The sequence below is a fragment of the Theropithecus gelada genome, chromosome 3 (assembly GCF_003255815.1).
Source record: "Theropithecus gelada isolate Dixy chromosome 3, Tgel_1.0, whole genome shotgun sequence".
NCBI lineage: Eukaryota > Metazoa > Chordata > Mammalia > Primates > Cercopithecidae > Theropithecus > Theropithecus gelada.
In genome coordinates this window covers 51,024,505-51,044,985 of record NC_037670.1, presented here as the reverse complement: position 1 = coordinate 51,044,985, position 20,481 = coordinate 51,024,505, and the positions used below count along the sequence as shown (strand labels likewise).

Sequence of the window (20,481 nt, the reverse complement as noted above, 5' to 3'; positions counted from 1 at the left end):
GGGAAGAAGCGAGGTGTGGCCACCTGAACGCACGGTGAATTGGCTTCTGTGAGTGTGCCCTATCTGCTTTACGTTACTGTTAATCTACTATGTCTTCAAGTTAAAATGTACTTCTTAAAAGCAGGATATAGCTGAGCGTGAAATCTGACAATCTCTGCCTTTTTTCTGGGGTGTTTAGGCCATTTACGTTTAACTTGATTACTACTTTGATTAGATAAGTCTATCATCTTGTTACTTGTTTTCTGTCTGTCCTGTCTGTCCTTTTGTTCCTTTTTCTTCCCTCTTTTTCTGCCTTTCTTGGAGTTCCTGTGTCTCCTTTTTTGATTTGTTAACTGTATTTCTGACAGGTTGTGTTAGGATTTAGGGTGTAGATCTTTTAACTTAACACACTTATCCTTAAATGATGCAACACCACCTTACGTGTAGTGTGAGAACCTGACAGTCACGTACTTCCAGTCTTCTCCTTCCTGCCTTAGTCCTCTGCTTGTAATATGTTTTATTTATGCACATGATAAACCCCACAATACTTTGTTTTTGTTTCTGGTTAGTCAGTTATCTTTGAAAGATATGTAAATAAAAAAATAGTTGTAAATGTGTATGTCTGCACATGCAGCTCCCACCCCTCATTCATGGAAGGAGTAGGGGTGTTCTTCCTTCTTCTTGTGTAGGCCCATGATTGTTTTTATTTTTATTTATTTTTTGAGACAGAGTCCCCCTCTGTCGCCCCAGGCTGGAGTGCAGTGGCGTGATCTCGGCTCACTGCAACCTCCACCTCCCGGGTTAAAGCGATTCTCCTGCCTCAGCCTCTCAAGTAGCTGTAATTACAGGATGTGCCACCACACCTGGCCAATTTTTGTATTTTTAGTAGAAACAGGGTTTCACCATGTTGACAAGGCTGGTCTTGAACTCCTGACCTCAGGTGATCCACCCGCCTTGGCCTCCCACAGTGCTGGGATTACAGGCGTGAGCCACCGCGCCCGGCCTGCTATGTAAGCCCCTGTTTGCATCCTCATTTTCCTTCTGTCTGAAGAGCTTTGTTTAATATTCTTGCAGTGTGAATCAGCTGCTTTTGGATATTTTAATTGCACACCTGAAGAAGTCTTTATTTGGGAGGAGATATTTCCACTGGGTGGAGAATTCTGGGCTGTTTTTTGTCCCTCTGTACTTTACAGAGGTGATCTCACTGTCTTCTTAATTCCAGTGTTTCCTCCGAGAAGTCTGCTGTCATCCTTGTCGTCGTTCCTCTGTAGGTCAATTGTCTTTTCTTCCTCTGACTGCTTTTAAGATTTCATCTGTACTACTGGTTTTGAGCAGTTTGATTATGAGGTACTTTGATGTCGTTTTTCCCTTTTTTTTTTTTTTTTTTTTTGGTGGTGGTTGGGGTTCTTTGAACTTCTCAGATCTCTCAGTTTACACTTTTCCACACATTTCAGAAAAATGGGGCCATTACTTTTTCAAGACTCTTTCCCTGTGCCCACCATTAGTGACCAGTCCTTGAATAACATCGCTGCAGAACTCAGTGGCTTGTGGCTTCTGAGGTCAGGAGTCCAAGTGTGGCTGAGCTGGCTGTCTGCTCAGGGATCTCCCCAGCCACAGTCCTCTTGGCTCTGCTGGGGAAGGTCCCACGTCCAGGTGCACCCATGTGGCTGTCAGAAGGATTCTGTTTCTCATGTGTGGTTGGGCTGCCGGGCTTGGTTCCTACGGCAGCTCCTTGCCACATGGGCAGCTCACCCACAGCAGCTGGCATGTCAGAGCTCCAAGAACCAGGGTGGGAGCCACAGAAGTCACGGCTGCCGTGGCACGATTGCAGAGGGGACAGCCAGCACTTGCGCCACACTTTCCATCAGCTGTAAGTCACACGGAACGGCTGGTGCTACTGCAGGTGATGCCTGGAGGTGGGGCCATTTCAGAAGTGCCACCAGCCCACCTCCGGGACTCCTGCCCCATGTGCGTCAGGCCACGTGACGTCGCCCCACAGCCCACACCCAGTGTGCTGCTGCTTTATATTTATCTGTTTTTTTCCTTGTTGTTTGTATGCGCTTTCCTTTCTTTTTCTCATCGGTTTCATCTCGGACGGTTTCCGTGGTTGTATCTGCAGGTTCACTGATCTTGCTTCCACGATATCTGACCTGGCGTGGATCCGTCCCCCACCCTTGTTGTCTTCATCCTTAGAAGGTCAATTTGGCTCTTTTTGGTCGCTTTTATGTCTGTCCTTAGCTTTTTGGGCATATGGAGCAAAGTTACAGTGACTTAAATGTGATCTGCCGCTTCTGACGTCAGGTCAGCCCTAGGTTGGTTTCACTCGGCTGATTTTCTCTTTGTTGGGTGCTGCGAGGGTGTGTGTGCGTGTGTGTGTGCGCGTGCCTGTGCATGCACGTGCGCATGTGTGTTCCTGTAAATATTCGTGAGCTCTGTTCAGAGACACAGTTCAGGTACTTGGAAACAGCCTGGTCCTCTGGGTCTTGGTTCAGTAAGTGTGAGGTGGGTGCAGGGCAGCATCCGTCTGTCTGGGGCTCACACCTCCCCTTGCTGAGGGGTGCCCATCTCAGTGCTGTGCCCCGGAGCCACCTAGTTCGCAGGCTTTCCCGCAAGGCTGCTGGAGACAGGTGCTGCTTCAGCCCAGTGTGAGCTTCAGGTGCCGTTTTCTGGTTTTTTCTCTCTGATGCTCCAGGTTTTCTCAGCCTCTCACTGAGCACTCCAGGGAACTCAGCCCTCTCTGTGCCCCGGCTCCAGCTCCAGCTCCAGCCCTGTCCTTCAACTCAGGTCCCCGAGGCCCTGCCTGGGCCATGATCAGTCTCCCCAGGCTCACCCTGTCTCTCAGGGCCCACCACCCTTCCTGACTGAAAACTGTTGTTTCACATTTTATGCCTCATATTCTGGCTGTTTCAGATGGCAGGTGCATCTGTCCGTGTGGCTCTGTCTCGGCCAGACGCTGCCAGCAGCCCTCTGAGATGGGAAAATAGACATTTTGTCTCCATTTTAAATTCAGGAAACTTCAGGAAAATTCAGCTCAGAGACAAACTGATGGGCCCCGGGGCCCATAGCAGATAAGAGGGGCAGCCTTCCAGGAGGGCGGGCCTGCATCTCCAGCCCTCCCCACACCACATCCCCAGTATCACATTGCCCTAAGCATGGCACTCCTCGAAACATCACCCCCAGCGGCGTGGGCCTTGCCTGGGCGGGAGGTGAGAAGGCGCAGAGGCCACTGATGTCCTCTCCTCTCCTCCTCATTCGGCTACAGCTGGAAGGGGCGGTGCTGTCTAGCCTGGGCTCAGGAGAGGAGGACCCCACACCCAGGCCGGGCTCAGGAGGGGAGGAGCCCACACCCAGGTGGGGCCCAGGGAGCCACTGGGCGCCAGCAGTGCTGCAGCTCCTCCCTCCTCACCCGCGTGCCTGAGCTGAGCACCCGTCCCACCTGCCCGCCGTGTGCCCTCTTCCCTTAACCTTCACTGTGCTCTGTGCTCCTGCTGCCCTCGGGGCCAGTCCCTGTCTTTTAACCCACACTCAGCCCCCTCTCCCTCCTTCTCCATCCCCGCCACCTCCTCTAACTCATCCCTGTGGCCTCCATGCCCTTCTATGGCCCTTGTAGCCCCCTGTGGCAGATGCCACTCACAGCAGGGGCTGCGCAGGCCACCCCACCCTGCGCCGGCGCCCCACTCCCTCCGCTGCCCTCCGGCTGCGGCTGCAGGAGCAGCTGTGTGTGGCTCTAAAGCAGAGCGCCTGTGTGCGAGGGGGAGCTGTATAAATAGAATAATAATAATAATAATTGTTGGTTTGGGATTTTTCTGCGACTGCTGGGGTGCCTGGCCTTGCCCGCCCCGCCAGTCACTCTTGAAGGAAAGGTCACCCTCGCGGGGAAGATAAACCCCAATAACGCTGGTATAATTAGCACAGGCAGTATTTAGATGCTTTCCTCGGTACAATTAGGCAGGAATAATTGGCTGAGCTATTTTCCCCGTGCCGGACACACTTTTTGCCAGCTTCCGTTCTTTGGAACTTCATGCTGGGACATTTGTTCTCGGCGTTCTGTCCAAGCTGTCCTGACCCAGTTGCCGCCAGGCCCTGGGCGCGGTGCTCGCGTGGCGGCATCTGCGAGGCCTCCTTTAGGCCCGGCTTCATCGCCTCCCGAGGGGCACCGTAGGGACGGGGGTGCAGAGAGATTTGGGAGCTGAGGGCCACACAGCAGGGTGTCCAGGGTCAAACCTGGACCTCCGGACCAGGAGCTCTAAGGAGCTGAGCTGGGCTGGGCCAGGGGCCAGGGGCCAGGGGCCAGGGGACATGTGCAGGGTGGGGCTGGGCCGGTCATGGGCATCCATGAGGGAGTGAGGCCGTGAGCAGGGGAGTCAGGCATGGGCTAGAACAAGTCCTGTGGCCAGCCTGGAGGAGGAGTCCCTCGGCGGAGGTAACAGACCAGAGGCGGGAAGCTTGCTGTCTCCCTCCTGAGAGCAGAGACAAGCCAGGCAGTGACTATCAGGACGCAGTGGTGGCTGCTGCTCCGCAGTCACCCTCGGGCCATGGATGTGCACAGGCACAGACTCCTGTGCAGAGCCCCGCTGTGACGTGTGAGGCTGCCAGGGGTCCTCGGTATCCCGGTCTAACGTTGTGTAGACCACGGTAGCACCAGCCACTTTCACGCTGCACCCGGCAGGCTCAGCACAGTCGACGTTATCACTCCCGACCTGTGGGATACAGATCACTGCCGCCAAGTCATGAAACTGGGCTGGGACCATGCTGACCTCTAACCCTGGGGCCAGGACCGCGCTGACCTCTAACCCCGGGGCGGGGACCGCGCTGACCTATAACCCCGGGGCCAGGACCACGCTGACCTCTAACCCTGAGGCGGGGACCGCGCTGACCTCTAACCCCGGGGCCAGGACCACGCTGACCTCTAACCCCGGGGCGGGGACTGCGCTGACCTCTAACCCCGGGGTGGGGACCTGTAACCCTGGGGCGTGGACCACGCTGACCTCTAACCCCGGGGCGGGGACCACACTGACCTCTAACCCCGGGGCCGGGACCGCGCTGACCTCTAACCCCGGGGCGGGGACCGCACTGACCTCTAACCCCGGGGCCGGGACCACGCTGACCTCTAACCCCGGGGCGGGGACCGCGCTGACCTCTAACCCCGGGGCCGGGACCACGCTGACCTCTAACCCCGGGGCGGGGACCGTGCTGACCTCTAACCCCGGGGCCGGGACCGCACTGACCTCTAACCCCAGGGCGGGGACCGCGCTGACCTCTAACCCTGGGGCCGGGACCACGCTGACCTCTAACCCCGGGGCGGGGACCGTGCTGACCTCTAACCCCGGGGCCGGGACCGTGCTGACCTCTAACCCGGGGGCGGGGACCGCGCTGACCTCTAACCCTGGGGCGGGGACCGTGCTGACCTCTAACCCCGGGGCGGGGACCTGTAACCCCAGGGCGTGGACCACACTGACCTCTAACCCCGGGGCCGGGACCACGCTGACCTCTAACCCGGGGGCAGGGACCGCGCTGACCTCTAACCCCAGGGCCGGGACCGTGCTGACCTCTAACCCCGGGGCGGGGACCTGTAACCCCGGGGCGTGGACCACACTGACCTCTAACCCCGGGGCCGGGACCGCGCTGACCTCTAACCCGGGGGCAGGGACCACGCTGACCTCTAACCCCGGGGCCGGGACCGTGCTGACCTCTAACCCCCAGCAGCACCTGCAGGGGTGAGGGCACACATTACCCAGGTCTATCATCTCTGGACCCTGACGCCGTGGTCCAAGGCCTTCAGCCCCTCAGACTCTTTAGGGGAGCGAGGGCGGCCCTGGCCGTGGAGGCTCATGCAGAGCCGTGTGCACAGTGAGACTGCCCAGTACTGTTCACAGGCACTCAGATGGGCACCGCAAAGACCCGTGGACAGATAGAGCTGTGCCCCACCTGGGATTTGCACAAGCCCAACCTGGGTGCCCTGGCCACTGGGTGCCGAGGGGCATGGGCCTGTGTCTCACACCTCAGCAGCAGCCCTGTGGTGGCCTCAGTAGGCTCTGCTGTGGCCACCTGACCAGCGCCACCCAACCCCCACCAGTTGGCTGAGCTCGCGCTGTGACCCACGCCCGGTGTCTGTGGTGCCACCAGCCAAGATGCCAGCCATGACACCAGCGTGGCACCCCAGGACATCTGGGGCAGGTGGGCAGGCAGCATCGGCCTCAGCAGCCCACGGGGGGCTTCCCACAGAGTGTCCGGAGATGCTCCAGGCAGACGGGCAGACAGGGGCCCGGGCAAGACGCCCGAGGGTTGCAGGCCAGGTGGGTAAGGATTGGTGCTTGCGTGTGTCCACAGTGCTCATCGGCCTGTCTCAAAGCTATTCCGCCCTTGCAGATATAACTTAGATATACTTTTTTCCTAATTACAAATATGCAGCATATAGAACAATCTGGAAAATGCAGAGAACCATGAGTCACTTTCCATGCCAACACTCCGAGTTAACCGCCGTTAGCATTTTGATGATTTTCTAAGGGTCCTTTTGCACTGTGTGTGGGTGTGTGTGTCGTGTCGCAGTGTGAACTTGCAGGGTTTCTCACCCCTGAAGTTCAAGGCTGACTCTCAGTGGACGCAGCTGAGTCTTCTCCCCGGCTCGCCCCACGTGTGCATGAAAGTGCCTGGGATGCGTCAGATTCTCAACTTGAGAAGCCCAGAGTGTCTTTTGAAGCTGAAAACACTTTGATTTCCTTACAGCCTCAAGACAAAAAAAATCTCTCCTTGCCTGGCTTTGAGAGCAGGTGTCTTCTACAAGCAAGGTTCACAGGGACCTGCAGCTGCCCTGGCAGAGGCCAGCCAGGCACGTCCATCTCCTCTCCCACGGGTCCTGGTGGGGGAGCCTCTGTGGGAAGCCTGGGGGCTGCGGGGCCTGGCAGACAACCAGTCCCGCTTCAGTGAGGTGGGGATGAGGCCGGGAGCAGCTCATTTTCCAGTAGAGGCCATCCGGTGGCGCTAGGGCACGGGGCAGCCGCCGTCCCCGTGGCCTGGGGTCATGTGGGCACAGGGTTTCCTCATCCCACTGTGCTCAGCGTCTCCCCCGAGCCCAGTGATTTTACGCACCTGACTTGGTTAGTCTTCTCGGCCGTGCCCAGTTGCAGACCAGGCTCAGAGAGGCGTTTCCATGTGCCCAGGGTCACGCAGCTTCCTGGTGGCCAAGCCGAGGTTAGAAGCTAGGTCTGGTGGGTGTGAAAGCCCCCAATGCCGGCAGCTCTGCCCCGAGGCCCACACAAGCAGGTGGAGTAAGAGGGGAGGCGTTGGGGCCAGCAGTGCTCAAGTCAGGATGGAGCCGTTTATCTGGAAGGTCTGTCGAGGGCGTGTGGTGGCGGCTGGGAGGTGGTGGCAGGCTGACTGCCTGCTGTTTGCCTGCAGTGTCTATGCCCAGGAGAGGGAGCAGCCCCGGGTCAGGACCCAGCTGCAGGGTACCCCATCCTCATGGACCTTGCTTCCTGCCCTCCCTCCCCTGACAAATGGGCTCCCAGCATAACTTCCCCCGAGGGCTCCTGTCCTCTCCCCACACACAGCCCTGCTCGGGAGCGGAGCTTGCAGCACCAAGGACAGGAGGACTGGGCTTCAGGGAAGCAGGCGCCTGGAGCTGTGTCCAGTTAGGCGCGTGGCGCTTGCAGATCTGACCATGGAATGTTCATGCGTCCCCTGGCCCAGCAGCTGCAGCTTCTCATCTGGAACAAGGGGGTGCTTCTCCCAGGAAGGCCAGTGGGAGCAGGGATGTGTCTAAGAATGCCTGGGTGCTCTGTCCTCACGATGAACCCTGATGCCACAGCCCCAGCCTCTGTGTCCTCACGATGAACCCTGATGCCACAGCCCCAGCCTCTCTGTCCTCACGATGGCCCCTGATGCCACAGCCTTGGCCTCTGTGTCCTCACGATGGCCCCTGATGCCACAGTGGCCTCTGTGCCCAGGCCAGTCTCCAGCCCAGTGAGGTCTGTCCTGGGAAAAGAGAGAAGCAAGACAGATGTCGGCCTTGCCCTGTGGGGCCGGGGCACAGGCAGGAATCCCACTCGGGGTTAAGACACTGCAGTCACCCCTCTGGGTTCTGTGCACTGGCCCCTCCAGGAGCCAGGGTCCCCCGTGGCCGTGGCATCCCGGGAGAGATAGGCAGGGAGACGCTGGCACCCTGTCGTGTAGCTTGTCCTTTTATCTGCTTCACAGGCTCTTTCACTGTGCAATTTCCTAAAGTTTTGGTGAGGCCCATTTATCCATTTTAATTTTATTCTATGGATCGTGCTTTGGTGTTGAGTCTCAGAGCTCTGCCTCATTCAGATCCTGAAGATTTCTTTTTTAAAATAATTCTGTGTTTTACACGTAAGTTCATGATACAGTTTGAGTTAAATTTTATATGAGGTGTGAGGTTTCAGTCAAAAAATTTTTTTTAACTACGTATGTCCAGCTGCTCTGGCACCAGCTGTAGCAAAGACAAGACTGTGCTTCCTCCACTGAAGCGCCTTTGTGACTCTTTTGTGACTTTTCTGTATCAATTAATAGGATCATTTGTTGTTTGCTCTTTAACCTGTTGATAGAGCAGATTACATTGATTTTTCAAATACCAAACTAGCCGTGTACACCTAAACTAAGTCCCACGTGGTCACGGTATAATATTCTTTGTTAGAAAGTGGCCTGGACGTGTCTGTGGGTCTGTTTCACGTTCCTCTGTTCTGTTCCACTGGTCTCCACATCTCCCCTCCAGCGCTGCCCCAGCCGTGTCTGTCTGACGTAGGAGCCGTGTAACGCTGTGCTGTAGCTGTACAGTTCTCAACATCAGGAAGGGCAGTTCCTCCACTCTTCTTTTTCGGAATTGCTTTCCGTATAAATTTGAGAATAATCTTGTATATCTCTACCAAAAAAAAAAAAAAATCATGCTGGCCAGGCATGGTGGCTCATGCCTATAATCCCAACACTTGGGGAAGCCAAGACAGGAGGATTGCCTGAGCCCAGGAGTTCGAGACCAGCCTGGGCAATATAGGGAGACCCCATCTCTACAAAAAACAGCCATGAGTGGTAGAGCGCACCTGTAGTTCCAGCTACTTGGGACATTGAGGCAGGAAGATTGCTTGAGGCTGCAGTGAGCCAAGACCGCACCACTGCATTGCAGCCTGGGTGACAGAATAAGACCCTGTTTCAAAAATATGTATTTATACTGAGGTTTAGATAGCAATTACATTAAAACCAAAGATCAAGTTTGGAAACATTGATGCATTTACTATGTTGAGTCTTCCAGTTCATAAACATTGTATCTATTTATGCAGACATTCTTTTGATTCCTTTCATCAGTATTTCCTGACTTTCTGCAGACACGGTGCAAGTTTTTGTTAGATTTATACCCAAGTATGTAAGATGTTCTGTAAATGGTATTGCCTTTTAATTTTGCTTTTCACTGGTTTGCAATTGCTTTATAGAAATGTGGTTGATTTTTGCATGTTCATCTTATTTCCTGCAACCTTCGTGAACTCACTTAGTGTTTGAGGAGTTTTCCGCAGATTGCTCAGGGTTTTCTATGTGGGCCGTCACGTCATTTGCGAGTAGGGACAGTTCGTTTCTTTTCCAGTCCCTGCGCTGCTGTTTTCCTTTTCTTACCTTCATGCCCTGGCGTGAGGGGCTCCTGTGCTGGGTTGAGGATGAGTAGGGTAAGCCAGCTCCCCGCTGACCAAACGAGGGAAGGCAGCCAGGCTCTTCCGCGAAGCAGTGTGAGCTGAGGGTTCTTCCTGGAGGACTTTGCCTTGATTCCTGCTTTGCAAGAGTTCCCTTCAGGAATGGAGATTAAATGTTGTCAAATGCTTTGTGTCATCCGGATCATAGCATTGTTTTTCTTTAGCCTGTTGATAGGGCAGATAACATTGATTGATTTTCAAATTTGAACTAGCCTTTGTTTTACACCTCGACTGAATCTTACTTGGTCAGGGTGTGATACTCTTTTTTGTATATTACTGGATTCCATTTGTTAGTATTTGTTGAGTATTTTTGCATCCAAGTTCACGAGAGACTCATACTTATTTTTCTGCGTGTGTGCGCACTATCCTTGTTGGTTTCAGTACAAGGTTAATAGTGGAAAGGTGTTTCCCTGTCTTTTGTTAACTGAAAAGGGATTGTGTAAAATTGGTATTAATTCATATTTAATGTTCAGTAAAACTGTCCAGTGAAACCATCTGGGACTGGAGATTCTGAGTAGCATTTTAATTACAACAAACTTGATTTATTTAATGGTTATAGGACTACCGAGGCTGTCTATTTTATCTTGGCACGTTTTGGTAGTCTGTGGTTCTCCAGGAATCCGTCCAGTTCTTTATGAGCATCAAATTTCGTTGTCATATTTTTTATTGTTATTTTAATAGCTTCTGGATCTATTATAATACTTCCATTTCATTTCTGATATTGGTCATTTCACTCTTCTCTTTTTAATCTTTGGCAGTTTTGCTAGGGGTTTATCAATTTTACTGTTGTTGGTCTTTTTAAAAAAATTTTGAGACAGGGTCTCACTCTGTTGCCCAGGCTGGAGTGCAGTGGTGTGATCACAGCTCACTACAGCCTCAAACTCCTAGGCCCAAGTGATCCCGAATAGCTGGGGCTACAGGTGCATGCCACCACACCTGGCTGATTGATTGTAGAGATGGGATCTCACTGTGTTGTCCAGGCTGTTCTCAAACTCCAGGGCTCAAGCAATCCTCTCACCTTGGCCTCCCAAAGTGCAAAGATTACAGGCATAAGCCCCTGCTCCTGGCCGGCCTTATTGCTATTTTTTAAAGAACCAGTTTTTGGTTTTAAGAACTGTCTTTTGTTTTCCCGTTCATTCTACTTTTATTATTTCCTCCTCCTGCTTCAGGCTTGTTTTGGCCTTCGTTTCTTAAAGTAGGAATTTAGAGAATTGATTTGAGATCTTCTTTTCTGATAGAGGCATTGAGTGCTGTCAGTTTCCCTCTAAGCACTGCCTTGGGTGCATCCGGCAAATTTTATTATGCTGTATTCTTGTTTCCATTCTGTTCTTTTTTATTTCCTTCGAGGCATCCCATTTGACTCGTGGATTACTTCGAAGTGTGCTGTTTAATTTCCAGGCACTTACCCAGTTTTCCTGTTTTCGCTGACTGGTTTCTGGTTTTGATGTCCACTGGTGTGGCCTCCACCTCTTCATGCCACCCCACAGATGAACAGGATTCACATAACTTCCCAGTATCTCAAAGTAGCATCGTTTCCATTTCCTGGATGTTTTCTCATTTTAATGCATTATTTCAGCTTTGCTTGTTTGAGCCAGGACTCAGGGCTTCTTTCATTCCGTCTCTAGCTTCCTCCCCTCGAGTTTCCCTGTTCATGGAGTTGCTCTTGGACCCTCAGCCGCAGGGAGTCTTGCTCTCGAGAGGAATCCCGCACACCTCCCCCTTGGCCTCCAAGCCCCACCACATCCTGCGGTTGGTAGTGTGTGGAGAGAGGCGCTGTCTCTGCTCTCCAAGTGCCTCGTCAGCCCGCACTCCTCCCTCACTCCGTGTCTGTTGTCCGTGCCCCCTGGGACACCACGGGGCTCAGCTCAGGGGATGGTAGGACCAGCGCTTAGTAAGGCCCCGCAGCCCCGGTCACTGTATGAGCACTGCACAGAGACCTGCTCACGTGGCAGAGCTGGAATGGAGGCCAGGCATGCACTTCCCGGCCCACGTGTTCCACAGACAAGCTGCAGAGGCCCCCGACCCTCCAGGGCAGGCCCGCTCTGCTTCCAGAGGGGCAGCTGAGCCCCAGGCCAGGCCAGTCAGGGTCTGGGCTGGAGTGCAGTGGCCACAATGGACACTTGAGAGTGTCTTCATTAAGAGCGAGTGTCTCAGTCTCCCCCAGGGCACCCGCCAGCCACACGGCCGCTGTATGTGCCGACTAGACAGGTGGCAGCTCGGGCCGGCCAGACAGAAGGGAGAGGAAGCCACAGCCAGCAAGCAGGCCGCCCCATAAATATTTCCAGCCACAGCCAACGTGTCTCACTGGCAATTTGCTTTTTAAAAAATTGCGCTCTAATTTTAAGTGAGCAGCCCCTAATTACAGTGATTTATGAGGTACCTGGGGACTGTGTGATATTTCAACATGGCAGAGGGCTGAGCAGAGATGGATGGGCCAGGTGCCACTCATTCAGCAGGTCCTGCTAATGCCAGAGTGCCGCTGAGGGTGTCGGACTGAGGCGGCCCCTCCCAATGCAGCCGGGTACGCTGGGGGAAACAGAGTCAGAGGTGGGGCGGCCCCTCCCAGTGCAGCCGGGTATGCTGGGGGAAACGGAGTCAGTGAGGCGGCCCCTCCCAGTGCAGACCGGGTACGCTGGGGGAAACGGAGTCAGAGGTGGGGCGGCCCCTCCCAGTGCAGACCGGGTACACTGGGGGAAACAGAGTCAGTGGGGTGGCCCCTCCCAATGCAGACCAGGTACGCTGGGGGAAACGGAGTCAGTGGGACGGCCCCTCCCAATGCGGCCGGGTACGCTGGGGGAAACAGAGTCAGTGGGACAGCCCCTCCCAATGCGGCCGGGTACGCTGGGGGAAACGGAGTCAGAGGTGGGCTGCAGGGCGGGTTGACTTGTTCGCAGGGGGCTGGTGTTTTGCAAACACTGGGTCTGCCTTTGTGTGGGGCTTGAGCTAGGAGAGTAGTACTGGTCACTCCTGCCTTTCCCTGTCCATCCCCACCCTAACCTGGAGGGCAGTACGGAATCTTAGGGCATCATTCTTCCAGAGCCACTTGAGGCCAGCAGAGAGGAGGTGCTGTAGGAGCCGTGGGTGGGCGTCCCGGCCTACCATTGGGAGCAGCTGTCTCGCTGACACTGGCAGGGTGCACCTGTTTCAAATAAATGATCAGAGCTCATGCCTGTAATCCTCACCTCGTGGGAAACTGAGGCAGGAGGCTCACATCAAGACAGGAGTTTGAGACAAGCCTGGGCAACAAAGCTGAAGTCTGTCTCTAAAAAAAAAAAATTTAAAAATTAGCCAGGTGTGATGGCACATGCCTGTAATTCCAGCTGCTCAGGAGGCTGAGGGGGGGGTCACTTGAGCCCAGGAGTTCGAGGCTGCAGTGAACCATGATCATGCCACTGCACTCCAGCCTGGATGACAGTGAGACTTGTCTCTAAAAAATATATATATTTTTAGAAAAGAACGGCCAGGCTCCCAAAGCCTGCCAGCCTCTGAGGGCCAGGGAAGGTGGGTGCCTGGAGAACAGCTGTTCTTCGGTCCAGCCTGGCCGGAGTCTGTACCTCAGTGCTCCAGGCCCAGCCAGGTTGCCAGCCCCGGGTTGGGAGGAGGGCGAAGGTGCCGGCTAAGGAGACTTCTTCCCACACTGCCTCCCACCCCTGCCCGGCAGCTGCAGGAGAATCAGCCCCTCTGACATTTAGGGGGAGAAATTCAGAATCAAGAGCAGAAGGCAGAAATGAAAGGATTTTCTCAGTAAAAGGTCAGAGTGGTTTCTCTTGTTTTTGTTTAAAAATGGTTTGTGTTGAACTATGACAAGGCCAAATGTATTAAGGCAACAGGAACAGGGGGAGGGCAGGGGGACGGCTCCTGAGAAACAGGAGGTGCAGGAACAGGCCAGGCAGCAAGGTGGAGCGGGGGGCGGCGCCATCAGGGCCGGGCCCAGCTCAGGTCCCGGTGGACAGGGAGCTGCCAGGATGAAGCTGGGTGCAGCCAGGCTGCCCTGTGGCTCCTGGGGAGGGTTCCCAGAGGGCTGCCTGCCAGAGGAGTGCTTTACAAGAGTTTCCTGAGCTCTGATGCACACACATGCGGCTCACCCTCAAGTCTACGGTTCCGTTCTTCCCGGCACATCCAGTGTGCAGCCGCTACCACAGTCTAACTGTGGCGCCTTTCCACCGGCCCTGAGCCCCGATGTGCCCCTCCAGGACATCCCCTAGGCGTGGAGTTGTGCCGACTCGTCTTTGTGTCTGGCTGGGCATGTTTTGGGGGTTTACCCGCGTGGCAGCATGTCTCAGAGTTCAGCTGTATGAAGCAGTGTTGACGGGTAAACCCGGTTTTCTGTCTCCGACGGTTGAGGGCTGGTTCCACTTCCCATCTGTTAGGGATGGGATCGTGTTGCCGGGGACATCAGCGCTCAGACCCCCTGGCTGGGCACGCGGGCACATGCTGGGCCCATGGACTCTGCGTTCAGCTCTTTGAGAAGCCGCCAGCTGTTTGCAGGGGCAGCCCCACACACGCCCCCACCAGCGACGCGGATGGTCGGATTCCCCTCCACCCAGCAGCTTGTGCTGTTTGCTCTCTGTGGCCGTCGGCGTGAGGCGGGTCCGTGTCTCGCTCAGTGCGGTTCACATTTCCCCGGTGCCCGGCAGCCTGGCATGAGCTCGTTGGCCATGTGTGGCTCTTCTCTGGAAAGATGTTCAAGGGCCCCTTAGTTGGGCCCTGTCCTCTTTATGGTGGAGTTGTGGGAGTTTGGGCATATTCTGGGTTCGGGACTTTTCAGGGACGTGGTTTGAGAGGGAGCTTTCTGGTGGGCTGAGTTTGTGTCCTGCCTGACCTGGGGCTGTGTGGGACACCTGCCAGCCCTGTGGACAGTCAGGGCCTGGGTGCCCACTGGGGCAGAACCAGCCAGCAGGCACCTGGGCAGATTTGGGCATCAGCAAGAAGTCGTTCCTGGTGAGAGCTGTCTGGAGACCGAGCACCCTGGCTTGGGAAGCAGGGGTCTCCCCGTATTTGGGAGTGTGTGTGTCACAGGTGTGTCCCCTCCCACCTGCGGCATCTCTGCTGTGGTCTCCAGAGTGGGAAGTGGGTCCATGCCAGAGCCCTCTGCCCTGTGCCGACCGGGGTGGGGCTGGCTCTCGGGGGCAGCTGGGGAGGGAGAGAGATGACCGAGTCCCTGCTCAGAAGGGCCTCTGTCCACTCCCCACAGCCCAGGATGGTGGCACAGCAGCTCACTCAGACCTGCTGCGTGACCTGAACCCTGTAGGTCCTGCCTTGTGTCCCCTGGTACGTGCCGTGCTGTCTGGAAGCTCCTGGTCACCAGGCCATCTCCTCCTTGCCCGTTCTCCAGTTACAGGAGGCTGCCCTCTGGGCTGCAGAACCCACAGAGCCAGACCCCGCCTGGCCCCAGCACCCCCTCACAAGTGGGGAAACCTAGGTTGTGGGGCCCCAGGCAGTCTGGAAGGCATTGCGGGACTTGCCCAGGGCGTGGGGTCCTCCAGCCTCAGTGGAGAGTGGCACTGGGGCCACTCACAGGTGCGTAGACAGGTGCTGGAGCCCCCCAGGCGGAGGAGGGAAGGGCGAGGCAGCAGCGCCTTGGGTGGGCACACCCCGCAATGCCTGGGACCCCCAGCTGCCTGTGCACATGACAGTGTAGACGACAGAGACCCTGCCCTGGGTTAATTCAGTCCCTTTAGGTGACCTGGAATAAGGCCTGGCAGGGTTAAGGACACATCTATCCCTGTCCAGGTCCTCAGGCCAAGGGAAGCCCCCATGGCTGGAGGGGCTGTGTAGGGAGGGAGGGGAGAGGGAGAGAGGCCTGCCAGGCTGACCGCTGTCCTGTCTCTTACCTGCCCCACAGGCCACCAGCCCCTCGGGCTCCAAGATGCAGCTGCTGGAGACGGAGTTCTCGCGCACCGTGGGCGAGCTCATCGAGGTGCACCTGCGACGCCAGGACAGCATCCCCGCCTTCCTCAGCTCGCTCACCCTCGAGCTCTTCAGCCGCCAGACCGTGGCCTAGCCTGCAGCCGCTCCGCTTGGCCGGACCTGCGGGTCCCCTGCCCCGCTAGCCACAGGCTGGGTGCACGTCCTGCCTCTCCAGCCCCGCGGCAGCGGTATGACTGACAGACACGCCGAGACCTACGTCAGACTTCTGCTGGGGTGGCCAGCACCCTCCCCACGTGCAGACGCTGTGTGTCCCGGAGCCTGGTGTGCAGGCGTCGGCTGCCAGCCCAGGTTCCTCACCTTGTGAAATAAAGTCTTCTCCCCCAGACAGTCCACCCACCCTGTGTGTCTGTGGCCCAGCCCTAGCAGGGTGGGAGGGAGGAGCGGAAGGAGCTCTGTTAGCACACCACCATCCGTAGCCCAGCGTTGCGGGGGTCAGGCATCTCCACTCAGGGAATGCACAGCCAGCGCACAGGTGGCAGCTGGGACCAAGGGTGGCCGGGGTGCCCTCCCCACCACCATGGGCTGAGGCCCCTCCGCTTAGCAGCTTCCAGCTCTGCCTCGAGGCCGGGCCCCAGCTCCGGGGCTTCCCTTTGCTGATGGAACCCGGACGGAGGCACGGGGGTTGGGGGGACTGTCTTCACAGATAAGGGCACATCGAGGGGAGACTGCCCTCTGTGCCCGTCACTCCAGGGCCAAGGGAGGGCCTGGACCCGGCTGGCAGCACCAAAGCCAGGGGCGTGCGGTGACTCCACCCCACAGGGCAGATGGAGCACCTGGCCCTCGAGGCTGGAGAGCGAGTCCCCTCCACTCGGCTCGGCAGCCCCGGCCTTAGAGGTACAGGTGCCCCTGTCTGAGCCCAGCAGAGGGGAGCCGGTGCAGCCAGGGGAACGGCCTCGCTGCAGAGACGCCGCTGCTGAGATGAGGGAGACCTGAGGCAGGGGCCAGGGGAGGAAGGACCGGGGAGGGTGGCCCCTGCCTCCTGCCTGCGAACTGTGGGCCAGGGCCATGCCCAGGGCTGCCGCCTCCACCCAGACTTCTCAAGGGCGAGGCAGCTCCAGCTCTGCCATCCCCGCCTCACCCCCTACTTTCCACTCCCAGCACCCCCCGCCCACCATTAGAATACTCCACCAGCTCCACAAACCCCACTCCCGGCACCCCCCACCCACCATTAGAACACTCCACCAGCCTCCACAGACCCCACTCGCAGCACCCCCTGCCCACCATTAGAACACTCCACCAGCTCCACAAACCCCACTCGCAGCACCCCCCGCCCCCCATTAGAACACCCCACCCGCCCCCCCGACCCCCCTCCCCGCACCCCCCGCCCACCATTAGAACACTCCACCAGCCTCCACAGACCCCACTCCCGGCACCCCCCGCCCACCATTAAAGCACTCCACCAGGCTCTGCAAACCCTTCATGAAAGCCCTTTTCCTCCAGGTCTCGGGGAAAGTTGGGGGGACTGTCCTCTAAGTGGCCCACTGGGAGAGATGGGTTTGAGACAGGAAACCCCGCAGCCTTGAGACAGGAAGCCCCTGATTCCTCCTGCATGTCCTCTCCCAACCCCCCAACGTCGCCGTTCAGTGTTGGCTTCTGTTCCTGGGCACAAAGGGTTTGACGGAGGGGTCCTCGGAGGCCCGTGGGGTTCAGCTGCACGAGGCTTTGTGCGGGACGCAGGCTGTGCAGACAAGAGGAGAAGTGAGACGTTTCCATGTCAGGCAAAGGCTGTTCTGCTCTGGCTCGGCCCCTGGACACACATGTGCCTCAGACAGACACGGCCCCGCCAGAGCTGGGCAGCCACTGGCTCTCACACTGAAACCGGGAGCCCCAGACTGCCCGGCCCCATCGCAGCCCAGGTCTCAGCTGAGCACACCGGGGCCCACGCAAGATGCTGCTCCCACGGCCACAGATGATCAGAACGGGTGCCCTGGTCTAGCCTTTGGGCTGTCCTCCGCCCATACCCCCCAGGCCAATCCCAGGGTCCTGGCACCCCAGCCCCCACCACCCTGCTTTCCCCATCACCATTCCTGCCAAGCCACAGCCTGAGCGCCGAGGTGCCTGTTCCCACCCACTCTTTCACCGCCAGCAGCCCCGGTGACGGCCCCCCCCGACACACTCATGGAGCTGGGGCTTCCGGGACCGAGCCCCACTCAGCTGGCCCTTCAGGACCAGGGAGCCAGCACCACCCTGGCTGTGAACACAGAGGGGCAGGGGTCGGTTCTTGTCAAGGCAATTTAGGAGATGGGGTCTGACTGGGCCCTGAAGGCGGGTGGGACCCCAACAGGTGGGAAGCGGGGATAGGATGGGCCCAGAGGCTGGAGGTCAGGGGCTGTCCTGGGGGAGGACAGAGGGCTGGGCCCTCAGGCAGAACAGAAGCCCGCAGCCTCTGCCCCGGGGGCAGCAGGAGGAGTGGTCCCTGGTGGGTGACAGCCAGGTCCAGGTCCAGGCAGGAGCCCCCCCAAAGGTGGTGGTCTTGATGGCAAGACCAGAGCTAAACTCCAGCCAGCCCAGGTAGGAGTGGAATTTATCGGGAGGATTTGGGGCAGAGGCTGAGAAAACGGGAGGGTGGAGAGGTGGCTCAGCCTCAGGTGGCTCTGGCACTGACTCCCCTGGTGGACACACACCCCACAGCTCCGGGACCCTGGGACCGCCAAGCCAACTCTGCCATCACCGATGCCAAACCTGGTGGCCAAGGAGCACTGGCCACGGACTCCACCCACGCCAGAAACACCGCACCAGGGGATCCCACAGCCACAGACCCCGTGGCCACAGGACTCCACCCACTGTCCCCAAGTCCTTGTGTCACCTTCCCAAGATCTGAGGCTGCTGAACCTTCTGGTTGCTGCAGCCTGGGCCACTGCCCACACCTGCCTTCCACCCCAGCTTCTGTGGCAATCGGGACAGGCTTGGCAGCTAAAGGGCCACAGACAACCACCCTGTCCCCAGTGCAACCTCACGTCCGCATCCGGACCCGCGGCTCCTTTGTGCCTTGGTCTCCCCTTCCCCCTCCACAGCCAGGGGTCTCCAAAGCACCTTCCTTTCGGGGGGAGCCTGGGGCTGGCCCCTCCCCTGCCGGCTCCCCGGGAGGGTCTACACCAGGCTGGGCCCCCAGCCAGCGCTGAGATGCAGCAGCTCCGGCTCTACTCAGATTGTGGGATTCTCCTTTCCTGGGAAGAGGCAGGGGTGGGGCGCAGCCCTCACACCCCCGAGGGACGTGTCTGGGTGGGCTGGAGAGAGCAGAGGTCTCTGATAACACATCTCCCTCGCGGGCTGATTTAATAAACCTTCCCCACGAGTTTGTCAAATCCTCTTCACGCGTCTGCCAGGTGGAATGGGAAAGAAACAGCGCATGAGGACCCCGGGAGGCACCGCTGGGCCCCGGGCCCGGCCCAGCCCTGGCCACCAGGCCAAAGTTCTGGTTCTGGCAGATTCCCCGCTTCCCCCAGCTCCTTAATGGGCACCCAACGCTAAATGGTTCTTAAGCCGCTAATGACTAATTTTAAGGGATTAGTGCCGCAGCAATAAACTGTAATTGCCAGGATGTAACAGGATTTGGGGGGCCCCAGGGCTCCTTCCAACTTCCCGGCAGGCCGGGAAGGACAGTGCCACCTGCCGGGGCCTCCGAGGGACCAACCTCCCTCCCTCCCTCCCTCCCTCCCACTGCGCCTGGCATGGGGCAGCCAGCACAAGACCCTTGCAAGGTGAGTCTCTGTCTCTCTCCTTCCCGCAGACACCTCGCGAAAGTTCTGGAGAAATCCCTGGGTTTTGTGCAGCCTCTCACTCCTCAGAGTGGGGTCTCTGGAAGTGCCTGAGAAAGGCAGGTCCTCAGGTCCCGCCTGGAACAATTGTGAGAATCCACCTTTAACAAGTCTCTCGGGCAGCTCGTACACACGGAGGCTCTCGTCGGCTTGGAACTTGCCAATTGGCAATGCTCATCCCCATCCCATAATGATCCTGCAAGTCTGGTCTTGTCAGGAGAGGAGACCTCAGTGCAGAAAGACAGGGGCTGGCCCACCAACGCCTTCTGCCAGTCTGTGTTGGGTGTGGACTCAAACCCTGCTCTCTCGACTGCAAATTCAGCTGCCCCTCCAGGCCCCAGCGTCTGAGTTAAACTTGGCCCATTGCCCTCCTGTTAAAATGTCACCAGGACACCGGGGCAGGCGAGGGCCGGGACCTTCATCCAGAGACAGCATTGGAGGGAGACTCAGAGGTCCAGGGACTCAGAACCTCAGGCCATACATACCGGAGTGTGTTTGCAGGCATGTACATGCAGAGGTGTGGGTATGCACCACTGCCACGCCTGGACACACGACCCGTGTACACATGTGTACATACAGGCATGTGCAGTGCATGTACCCAGGCTTGGTTTGTGTGTGCACGTGAGCATGCGTGTACATGTGCCGTGTGTGCATAATTTCACATGTAGGTGTGTAGCCCTGTGTGCACATGTGTACATAGAGGCATGTGTATGTGCATGTATCCCTGTATGGTTTGTGTACATGAGCATGTGTGTGCATGTGACGTGTGCATGTGTGACTGCACGTGTATTGGTGCATGTCATGTGTGCACATAGGTGCATATGTGCACCTGTGTGCAAGCATGACTGTGCACGTGTGTGCTGGTGTGGGCCACGTGTGCATTGTACATGTGTGTACACACGACTGCATGTGTATTGGTGCATAGCCATGTGTGCACATGGTTGCATATGTATGCACCTGTGTGCATGCATGCTTGCACCCTGAGGACAGGCGGCTTCACCAGAATGCTTAAATTCCTGCTTCCAGCCCAGAGACGAGGAGTTCCCTGTCCGAAGTCGCACAGTGAGAGAGGCCCAGCAAGGAGGCGCTAGGAGCCCAGTCCAGACATCAGCTGGCTCAGC

General features: G+C 57.3%; 1 protein-coding gene across 6 annotated transcripts in view; it reads left to right on the top strand.

The window, feature by feature from the left end:
* MAD1L1 (mitotic arrest deficient 1 like 1) overlaps window positions 1-15,929 on the top strand; it is a 414,534-nt gene extending 398,605 nt beyond the window's left edge. For all 6 annotated transcript variants that reach the window (XM_025378819.1, XM_025378817.1, XM_025378816.1 and 3 more), the window contains one exon: window positions 15,517-15,929. In XM_025378819.1, coding sequence (XP_025234604.1) covers window positions 15,517-15,675 — 159 coding nt within the window. In that variant the 3' untranslated portion in view covers window positions 15,676-15,929. The remainder of the gene's footprint in view (window positions 1-15,516) is intronic.
* The last annotated feature ends 4,552 nt before the right edge of the window (window positions 15,930-20,481 follow it).